The 11,535-nt window shown below is 31.2% G+C and overlaps 1 protein-coding gene across 1 annotated transcript; it reads right to left on the minus strand.

The window, feature by feature from the left end:
• Nucleotides 1–1,975: 1,975 nt before the first annotated feature.
• On the minus strand, nucleotides 1,976–5,747 carry LOC105765670 (probable auxin efflux carrier component 1c). The gene is made up of 6 exons (XM_012584874.2): nucleotides 4,367–5,747; nucleotides 3,828–4,089; nucleotides 3,415–3,500; nucleotides 3,083–3,240; nucleotides 2,371–2,447; nucleotides 1,976–2,291 (listed from the first exon to the last, which is right to left on the minus strand). The coding sequence occupies exons 1-6, from the start codon at nucleotides 5,529–5,531 to the stop codon at nucleotides 2,225–2,227; spliced, it is 1,815 nt and encodes a 604-aa protein (XP_012440328.1). The 5' UTR covers nucleotides 5,532–5,747; the 3' UTR covers nucleotides 1,976–2,224.
• Nucleotides 5,748–11,535: the final 5,788 nt, after the last annotated feature.

Below are 11,535 nucleotides of genomic sequence, written 5' to 3' on the forward strand. Positions count from 1 at the left end.
TTTCAAACTTTATTCAAACCTTAAATTCAATATGAAGATTTAAAACCCTAATCCTTTTCAACGTGATATAAACATTAAACGTTAAATCTAATATAATCCTTTACTTTGTCTAATGTAATACAACAAGTTTTTGACCCGATAATGTGAGATGTCATTTATTGATGGCTGCATAAAATTTATACACGGATGATGAATTGAATATTATTTTTTTTATCAGTAAAAGTACTGTGGAATCAAGTAAGATTGCATTTTGTCTCATTTACTCAACAAATGGGTAAATTAATCTTTATACATTAGATCAATGAGCAAATTCGTCATTTCTATTAAAAATTTCATCCATTTCTACTATTAAAAACTGACATGGTTGACAAAATAACCAGACAGTTTTGTCACGTGTACCTCATGCTAATGTATATGGACTAGTTTTTAGCAGTAAAAATGGATATAATTTTTAATAGAATGGCTAGTTTCTCTTTGATCTAATGCACAAAGATTAACTACTATGAAGAAGATAATGCGCTTCAACTTACTTAAACACACGTCCTCCTGTATTGACAATAATACTCATGTCAATCGACACTTATGATCTTTTTCTTGCATTACATGTGTATAATGAGTCAATTTGTGGGTCTACTAAATTTATTTTATTTTTAAATTTAGCTAGAAATCTATTAGCTTAATTTAGTAAATAACCCCATTGCATAATTACGTGATTCTAATTAAACTCAAAGTATTTGGTAATCAAAATTAAGGATTTAGAACCTAGAAACAGAATTTCTTAAGCTAATTAATGTTATTGACAGGAGAGATGTAGTTGGTTAGAATTTGACACTCACTAATATATTTAATATAGTCATAATATATAATTTTATAAAATTTTATAAATGTACTGTAATGGAATTATAAATTTTGAAAAGTTAAAAATATAAAACTATTATGTATTAATTTATAATTTTATTATTTTTAAGGGACTAAACATATATTTTTATTTTAAATATTTCATTCCAAAAAGTTATATGGAAATAAGAATGGCACACAAAGCACCAAAGATAAAAAGGAAAAAGTGTAAAAGATTAGAAAAGAAGAAGCAATGTATAAGAATATAAATAAATGTGTAATTAAAAGAGAAACTATAAAGAAGAAAAAGATGAGGAAACTATGGATGCGACTGATGTCTCCCAATATTCCAAAGGACTCACATAATATTATATATTATATATATACACCCTTCATCCTAGATTTATAACATCAACATAATCTTCATGGGTAAGATTTGATAATTTATATATACGCCTATTTGAAAAGGAAAAACATAGACAATATATAGTGTTAAGAGTTTAGGGAATATTATCTTTTTATACTTTAAATTAGTATATTAAGAGTTTAATTACATTTTGCTCACTTTACTAAAAAAATAGGTAAATTAATCCATATATGTTAGATTAAAGAGCAAACTAACCTTTCCCTTAATTAAAATTGTCATCAATTTCTACGGTTAAAAACTGGTATGGCTGACAAAATAGCCAAACTATTACACATGGTGCACTATGTGCATCTTATGCTGATGTATAGAGACTATGTTTGCTTTTTGATCTAATATTCAGAGACTAATTTCTCCATTTTTTGAGTAGAGGGGGTAAAACACAATCCAACTCTTAGTAAAATGGCCTCCATGGTACTTTTACCTAAATTTAAGCTATGTACAAACATAATAGATGCACGTGACATGCCACATTTAATTATCTGGTTATTCCAATAGTGTGAAAAGATTAATTTACTTAATTTTTTAAATAAAATACAACCCAATTGGTAATACAAATAACACCACAATACATTTACCAATTAATGCTTTCCTCATGTACCCATCATTTTCAACTGATATTTTCTCATTTATTTTGGGTGACTTTTCAAAGAAGAGCATAAATTCGAATAACAACTCTAAATAAAGATTAAGTAGAAAGAAAAAAGAAAAAGAGAGAGGAGAAATTGTTTTCTTATAAAATTGACTACAAATAAGATTTTACAAATTTTACTACCAAAAAAAAAGGAAAAGAAAACATTTGCAATGATACCCTCGATTTTCTTTTCTTTTTTGTGGCTTTGAATTTTCAACGAGGGGTTTTAATTTCTTCGCATCTTTGACCCTAAAAAAAGGGCCTTTCTTTGGTTGGCTTTAATTTTGAGGTGATGCCATAAATTCTTTGATACCGGTCATGCCCCCACTTCATATACCCAATAAAATGTAGTACACTAGCGTTATGGGCAAAGCTATTAGCATCCCAAAAATAACACTGCAATTAAATTAATTTAAAATAATTAATAATAATACTAAAAGAATAAAAAAAAGAATAAAATATTTAAAACACTTACGCTGTGCTGAGAATATCAGGGTGTACGTTGTATTCCTTGGCAAAGACAAAGGGGACAATTCCTTGTGGGAGAGCTGCCTGTTATTTATTTATTTTTAATAATAATAATAATAGTAATTTTTTTAAGAAAAATAGATGCAAAGCCAAAAAAAAAAAGAAAAAAAAAAGACAAGTTAAAATTTGTATAAATGTAAAATACCATTTATATCGAATTTTAGTTTTGCTTATATTTTAATTTGACATGAATTAATTATTTTAGTTTATATAATCGTTAGTTAGATGGACTAATTAAGGATATTATAAAAAATCAAATTATGTCTAATGAAAATATTGAGACTAAATTATAAAATTGAACATAGTAAAAGTACCAAAATTGAAATTTAACTTTTTTCAGAGGCAAGTACTGTGTCTAATTCAGATTTTAATTTATGAGATAGAACAATATCTAGCCCGACAACTATTTTTATCCTTTGAAAATTTTAAAATTGTATATAAAATTAAAAATTAAAAAATTAAAATTTTAGATTCTTTTAGAAACAAAAACAATCTCAGTGTGGCATATCAAATTAGGACCAAATTAAAAAAACTGTTTAAGGGATCAAGATGAGAAAAATTACTAAGTTTAGTGACTAAATATTAATTTACCCTTATTTATTTAGGCAAAGTGAAAGGAAAAAGAAAAACGAAAAAAGGAAAAAGAAAAAGGAAGTGACCTGGACAATGGCAACGTGTAAGAGAACGCCTTTAAGACCAACAGCAATGGAAGCAGCAGCCATGACAGCTGGTCCTGTAAGGAATCTCACGGCCATTGCAAAAGCTGCAACCGAATTCCCACATGCTATGATCTTTGGTTGCAATGCCATAAACAGACCTGTCATTCACATCAAACCGTGCCATGCACCCCCCAACATTAGATTTTAAAACATTTAAATGAAAAAAAACACCTTTCATCATTATTTCAACATATATATTATCATTACCAAACACTGTTTTTTCTTTGTTTTCTTTAAAAAATGATTTGTTGTTTGTAATAAGAGACACTGACCAAGACTGAACATAGCCATGCCGAGACCTGCATCTGACAGTATAGATATCGACTTTGCTATTATTGCAGGCATTTCCACATTCCACCTTCAAAAACAAAAAAGACCAGTAACAACAAAGCTTCATTACGAATGATGCACAATGAGGGAGGTGGATCTCGTAACCTCAAATAGTAAAAGTATGTTGGATTTTACATTTTGGGTTTTTATTTTTTAATTTTGAGAAGAGTTTAATGAGTTCATGGAGTGTGGAAAAATTTTGGTGAGATTTAAATGATATTAGTGAGGAAAAATACTATCAACTCGTTAAAATTTTCTCCAAGTTGAAAGATAAAAAATCGAAAATAAAATTGACCTCTACTATTTAAAGATCATTTGAGTATTCATGTAATAAAGAAGGTTTCTAGTGTCATACCTGAATGAGATTAATGACCAAGTGAGACCAATTAAGCTTGAATAAGTATTGGGGTTTCTAATAAGTTTTCTCCAAACCATAATCAATATCAGCCTTGTCATTACACTCGTTGGTGGCATGGTTTTAGGGTTAGCAATGGCAATGGCTTCCCCAACTTTGTTGTTTTCACCACTTTCTTGGACATTGTTCATTTCTCTTCTGTTCCCAAAACTGAACTCATCTCTTTCCATAAACTCCTCTTGATTATCTCTATGTCCTTCCACTGTCAACAAAACAAGCAATCATACATATATATGTTTAAAAAACCAGTTAAATGCAGTAAAAATTGTCTTTAAATTATGAATTAAATTATATTTTGTTTCACTTATTTAAAAAATAAGTAAATTAATTTTACACAATTAATATTCTCTATTAAATTTTTTATTTATTTTACTAATAAAAATTATCTAAAATTTTTAATTTACTCTTCAATCTAATAATCTCCATCTAATTTTACCATTCATGTGTAGGTATTAAAAAACCAGGTCAAAAGCTTGTACCTTTGCCAGGGGAGACAGCTAACCGAACTTCTTTCTGGTCGGTAACACCATATTCATGGCCGCCGCCGAACACATCTGATACCGGAGAAGCACTTGAACTCCAAACAAACATATGAAGATCCTTACCACCACCATCTTCAACCTTTTGATGAGCTTGTCCATTAGGTTTCTTAACACCTTTAGACCCAGTTGGTGAAAACATACCCGGATTAGGAGCCGGGTAGTGTCCCGTTACACCACTTTGTCCATGGTAATGAAACCTCGGCTTACCAGAACCATCCTCCTCGTAATTTGATGGTCTGGGTGTCGGTCCACGTGAAGCAGACATACCATAAACATCACCGGAACCAAAGTTCGAGTTCCGACCACCGGCCATCATAGAATAAAAATCAGTATGGTTAAAACTCGAACCTCTAGGTGTTGGATTCCTCGATGATTGTAAAGAGTAAATCTCAGCATTAGTTAAATTCGATGGCCGGGGGGTAGTCGAAGACAAACCTTGTGACCTTCTCGAAAAAATATCAGACCTCGAAGCATTAGATTTTCGAACCGTAACATGCAACTTACCGTCGTCTTTAATCTCAGCTTCGGTTTCTAACGGCTGCCGACCGTCGAGCGACATGATGTCGGAATCGACATGGATAGACACAATAGAACCAGCAGTGTCGGGGAATTGTTCAGAGATTAGCATCTTAGCACCACGATATTCAAACATAAATAGCATTAAAGTATACCAAATGATACATTGAAGTACAACGATTTGTACCATTAAACTCCCTGAAAATTCACCATACATACCTTTAAGTAAAGGTATACCCATAACTAAAGTATTGGGTAATGTTGAAAGTGAAAATAATGTTATGGTCCATTCTAAACAACCCCTTTTACTTACTTTGGACCAAATGGCTAACACAACTAAAACTATAATCTTTTGTAGTGTATCAGCTGCTATGAACCGGAAGTTCATGGTGTACGGATTGTTTGAAGCTATGAAATGAAATGAAAGTAATGGAACGGCGAAAAGAGCAACGAACCGGTTGATGCCGGAACATTGGTCGGGTGTGAAGATTTTCCACCATTTCACTGAACCGTAAGCTAAAATCATGGCCACGTAAAGTGGTACCATTGCGGTCATAACATGGTAAAAATCTGTTAAAGTGATCATCTTTGAAACACCCTGCTTACAAGCTTACTAATAAAAGAGACCCAAAATTTTACAAGAAGAAGAGGGTTGGTGGCGATGATGAGGGAAGAAGAGCATGTGTTTTTGGGGTTTAGAGAGGAAAGTGAGAACAAGAGAGGGGAGGGGGGGGGGGATTTTTTATACACTAAAACAGCTCTTGAGAGATGTGAGCAAGCTTTGCACTTCCAGTCCCCAATGCTTTTGAAAGGAATAAGGGAATGGGGGGTTGCTTTTTTATGGTAGATTTTGGAGTTTTTGGCTTTTGGTTTTTGTTTTGGTTAAATTTTACTTTAAGTAGTTGTATTTTTTTATAAATTTGGAATTTAGTTTTGTATTTTTATTTTTTAAAATTTAGTTTTTTATTTTAGATTTTAAAATTCAGGTCTAATCATTAATGTTGTTCAAATTATTTTGTTAAATTCAGATTTATTATAATGCTATTTTTTAGTCACATTATTTCTAAGCAATGACAAATTTAAAAAATTGCTTTAGGGCAAAGATAACTCGTAAATTTTGGGTAGAGATGAATCATTAATTTTGGCTGGTCAACGATAAATTTATCATTATACTAACTTAAAATTTTTAAATTTTGAAAAAGCAATACTGAAAATTTTACTATTTTTGAGAGTTGAAAGCCACCTCTTCCTTTTTGTCTACGACTTTACTATTAAGTAATTTTTTTCCCTCTAAATATCACATCAACAAATTTAATATAAAAAATTTAATAAGGTTAACTATTCAACTTAAATTTATATATTTTAATATTTTAATAATATTGGATTTGATAAATCTTGGTATATTTGTATTGATGAAGTATACTATCGGTGGCTCTGTCTTCAATGAACTCTCATGTCCAAACTTTAGTAGAAAATACGAAAAAAGAAAAGGCATTTTGGTTGGGAGAGGTGAGTGGGATGTGTCTCCAAGTATTTGTTTGGGGTACACAACACTTTATTTTTTATTTTCAAGCATTAAAAAGAGGACCCTCAACTTTTCCTCTGTTCTTCTTGGATTCGCTTTTCTGCTCATGGATTCTAGATGGCTTAAGGCTCTCCCCACCCCTTTTTTTATGGGTAAATACAATTTAATGTCATTAAATTATTAATAAATTTATGTTTTAATCACTCAACTTTAAAACGTTACAAAATAGTCATTGAATTATTCAAAAGTCTTCATTTTAAGTCATTAGACTATTAAAGTCGATGATGTATGGCATTCTTTATTTGCACTATCTGCATTAATCGGAAATTTTTCTTTTACTTTTCCTTTACAGTTCTTTTTTTTCATGAAACAATTTTGAACGTCATGAATCTATGAACCAAAATCTAGACAACTTTCTTCTCTGATCTCCAACATTGACTATTTGATCGATTTGGATCTAAGGTATTTTATTTTGGGTTAATTAGCCGAAAATGTTGAATTTAAAAGATAATGAAGGAATTAGGTCACTTTTTCACAAATTTAGGGAAATAGGCCAATTTTGTAGAGAAAAACAGAAAATGCTTCCACCAAGAAACATTTTAGTCGTTCCAAAAAAATTTTTTTGTTGGGTGTTGGAAATTTAGGGAGAAATGTTTATTTGTGTTTGTGTTTTAAGGAGAAATTGTGATAATTTTAAGTTATGTTTGAGTTCACGATGATGCGGTGGCGTTTGGAGACCCATACATTTCATTTCTCATGTGGGAAGTGCACCATCACCTTAGAAGATGTCGCATTGCAACTTGGGCTCCCAGTTTGCGATGGTTATACGGTTACGAGTTCAAGTATAACTCGGGTCCCCAGTTGACGATGGTTATGCGACCACGGGTTCAAGTTTCATGCCACCATAAGAGGATACTTTATAAACCCCATACATAAGTTTGAGATCATAATCATAGGAAAAAAGAGCTTACCAATATAATCAACTTATTATTTTTCTCCATCAAAGTAGTATTCTCAATCTCATTGTCTAAAACCTGTGTCAAAGGTGGGGGCAAGAAGACTTTCAGGGGGGAAGTGATAGTGACAGTGGAGAAAAGCCGAAATGTAACTTTGGGCGATTGCTGTGATTAAAGAACTACAACCACTATCGGCTCGAGTCGCATTTCAGTTTTTCTCCATTGTCACTCCCCCCTGAAAGTCTTCTTACCTTACCTCTAACATAGGTTTTGGACAATGAGGTTAATGATATTACTTTGATGGAGAAAAAGAATAAATTGATTATACTGGTGAGCCCCTTTTTTTCCTATGGTTATGATCTCAAACTTATGTATGAGGTTTATAAAGCATCCTCTTTTAATGGCATGAAACTTGAACCTGTGCGCATAACCACTGTCAATTAGGAGCTCGAGTTATACTTAAACTCGTGATCGTTAGGGGCATTTAATAGGGGATGTAAAAATGGTAGGTGGTACCATGCCTATGACTAAAGAAGAAGTATGCAACTATTGATTTTAATTTTTTATGCTTCCGTTGCTCGGCATATCTCTCGATACAATGTCACCAACATAACTAATCCCCACCTAAGTCTTCCCACTTCTTTTAAGTCGACTACTTGTAGGAGTCACCTTAGATTTCGAGTTCTATCTGGCATTAGAAGACCTCTGATCCTCGGTATGAATGCCCGCGCGTATTGTTGTCTTTCAATGGCACTAGCGGAGTTGTCAATATATGAGAAATTATCTTCTAACCATTTCATCTCTATCCGACTACCACTAAACTTGTCTGACACCTTACCTAATAATTGGTTGCAAATTGCGCTTCAATTGCCAACGTCTATTATCCCTTCACCCGACCTGATCGTCAGGTCTGAGTTACAGGTTGCTACATTTGTTGCCGGAGCAACCATAGTTAGATTCACAATAAACCTTTTAACATGAATCAACCTTTCACTTAAAGTAATGTTTGATTTGGGTTCAATATAGAAGGATAAAGCTTTTATTTAGGTATGAAAAGGAATAGGGGCTTTTTAAATAAAGTGATAAAGTTAGGGGCTTTTTAAGTATTTTAGATTAAAATATTTATTTAATGTTTAAAAATTTTTTATAGGGCTGGCATTTCATATTTTACTTAAAAAGTTTAACGTTTTAAAAAAGAAATTTTAAATATAAAAATGAATGATAAATATTCAAAAATAAAAGATGACAATTATGAATTAAATAAAATGAGACAGACATTTCTTCTTCTTCTTATTGTAGGATTTAAGAAAGAAAAAGAACAATCTTAGTTTTTTTTAAAGGAATTTGTTAAGGGATTTTTGCCTAGTTTGGCACTTGTTTGTGAAGTGTAATTTGCTTGGAGTCGATCAAATTTGTTACTGGAGTTCAAATAAAGTTTTAAAAATTTGACGGGTTAAAGTGAAAATATTTGTTTTAAGCGAATTTATATTTTGGTCACTCAACTTAGAAAAAGTTACAAAACGACTATTGAATTATTTGAAAGATTTAATGGATAGTTTATTTTTTTCATAAAACAACTTCCAACCTCACAAATTTATAAATATTTCAACAATTTAAATGAAAATTTTTAAATAATTTATTAATTATTTTATAATTCTTTAAAAATGAGTAACTCAAAATTTATTAATAGTTTAATTATTTGAGAATAGTATACCCTTCATTTTATTCTCTTTTTAACAAATTATGCTTTGTTGTATTATTATCAGAGAAGTAAATACCGATACCGGCCGCTAAAACGAAACCTTGGGTTGTACTTTCCGTTCCAGTAAATTTTCCGGCCGTACTGGCGAGTTTCGTTCGATTTCGGCTGTACCGCCCGAAATGCTGAAACTTGAATATTTTGTCGGTGGTTTGATGGTTTCTCGTATGGCTTTAAAAAAGAAATAATAAAGATGAAGTTTTGGGTTCTGAATGGAAGCAATAAGCTGAATGAAATGGGAACCTGTTTGCTGGTTTTTGTTCGCTAATCTATGAGGTAATATAATATGAGAAAAGGGAATGGTGGTAGAGGGCCAGGTTGAAGGAGCGAGAAGCTGGTTGTGATGCCTCATTTTTTGGGGTTATATGGAGGAGAAGTACTTAGCAGGTAGTAACTGGTCTTTTTGGAACAAGGATGAGGAGAAAGTCTTGTGGTTATCAACAACATACCACATAGCTGGATTTTATTCTCTTTTTACTAATTTCTATTGCTTTTATGTTGATATGATTTCTCTTAAAATACTGATGGTTGTTATGCTGGGATCTAGGTTTAGAGAAGTTAGTACTGTGATTCAAGCGAATGAAAATGAATAACTTTTTTTAGTTGTAGAGTGTGCCATCAAAGACCTTCTCAAACCTTCATGGATGATCTACATTAAAATCTTTTAATATCGATATATAGTAATACGTACATCATTACTGAGCAAGATATTTTGATAATAATTTGAAAAAGAAAAAATATATATTTGAAAATCATTTTTGGGAGAAGTGAATGAATCCACGCGCTTAAATATGCGGCGGCGGCTAAATTTGGAGCGGTGCATCACAAAAGTAAGAAGAGTATTCACGTGGACCCTAATTTGTCCTAATCCAACAATTAATATATAATATAATCCAAGTTATAAAAAAATAGTAGATTTTGTATTTTATGAATGAAAAAGAAAAGCATTAATCTTAAATTTGATGGTGGTCGTAGGGGCCACGTCAAGGGACTTAGTAGGGGTTTGTCCCTAAAATGAAAATTTTAAGTTTTAGTTAAGGGCCACGTTTAGAATTTTCTTTTTAGAAATCCAAATTAACTTGAAATTTTATAAATTTTAGAATCACTAAATCACATTTTTATATTTTTAGGCAAGTCAAAACTTTAAATTTTAGAGGGATTAAAATATAAACTATCCATTTGATGGTGTCAAAGCCCCTGTTTGCCCCCTCTAGTGTTTGCTATTGTTTTTGGTCCTTTAAAATTTATAAAGTTTTAAGTTAATATATAGTAAAATTATACTTTGACCCCACGAAATGATATCACTTTGATTTAGCTCAAAAAGTATAAGGACATAAATTATTAAAATGATAAAATTACATTTTATCTCAAAAAATGATAGAACTTAATTTCAACCCTTTTTTTTTTAGCTTCACCTCAACACAGTCCAATGTAATTATCAAATATCGAAAAGGCCTCGAATAGAAGAACATAATATAATAACAAATTAACATAACATAATTATATTATGGCATAATTTTTTTCATACCGAATCAAGTTATTTATTCGGAAAGAATGATTACATCAATAGGATTTGAATCTTGATTATTGGTGTGCAGACAAATGGCTTTAATCACTACTCCCTAGCACATAATAAGTTTAGGCTTTTTAGCAAATTGGCCCCTAAAGTATAGTTAATTCCCAAAATAATCCTCAAAGTTCTTTTAGTCAAAAGTGGACCTTAAACTATCAATTCTATCCTACCTTACACAAAAAACGATATAAACTAATAAGAACATGACATATGGCACTTTTCTATCGGATGCCACACATTTTTTGATAAAAAATTTAAGGACCACTTCTAATGAAAAGAAAACTTTTAAGAAAAAAATTTGAACATTGGGTATAATTTAGAGGTCAATTTACTAATAACGCCAAAAAATTATCACTACATCTTTCTTGCCATTCCCAATCCTTTCAATTCAATTTCCCCTTGGCTTTTTTTTATGGGATAGAGCAACCTTTAGTCTTTGAATTTGGTAAATTTTCTCAATTTGATCCTTGAGCTTTTTTTTTGTTTAAATTAGTCCCTAAATTTGGAATTTATCAAACAATCTTTTTGGGTAAAAATTGACTAAATTGTCACAATTTAACAAGTCGAGAATGACATGAACCAAGAATGGCCAAATCCACAACTTATAATATAAAAATTAATAGTAGTATTTAAGGTAAAAGTACCATGGAAACCTCTATATTGTGAGCCAGATTGTATTTTACCCCATGTACTCAAAAAATGGGCAAAATTATATTTATACATTAAATCAAATAGCAAACCTATCCTTTCTGTTAAAAACTTTCATTCATTTCTACT

The sequence above is a fragment of the Gossypium raimondii genome, chromosome 12 (genome assembly GCF_025698545.1).
Source record: "Gossypium raimondii isolate GPD5lz chromosome 12, ASM2569854v1, whole genome shotgun sequence".
Lineage (NCBI taxonomy): Eukaryota > Viridiplantae > Streptophyta > Magnoliopsida > Malvales > Malvaceae > Gossypium > Gossypium raimondii.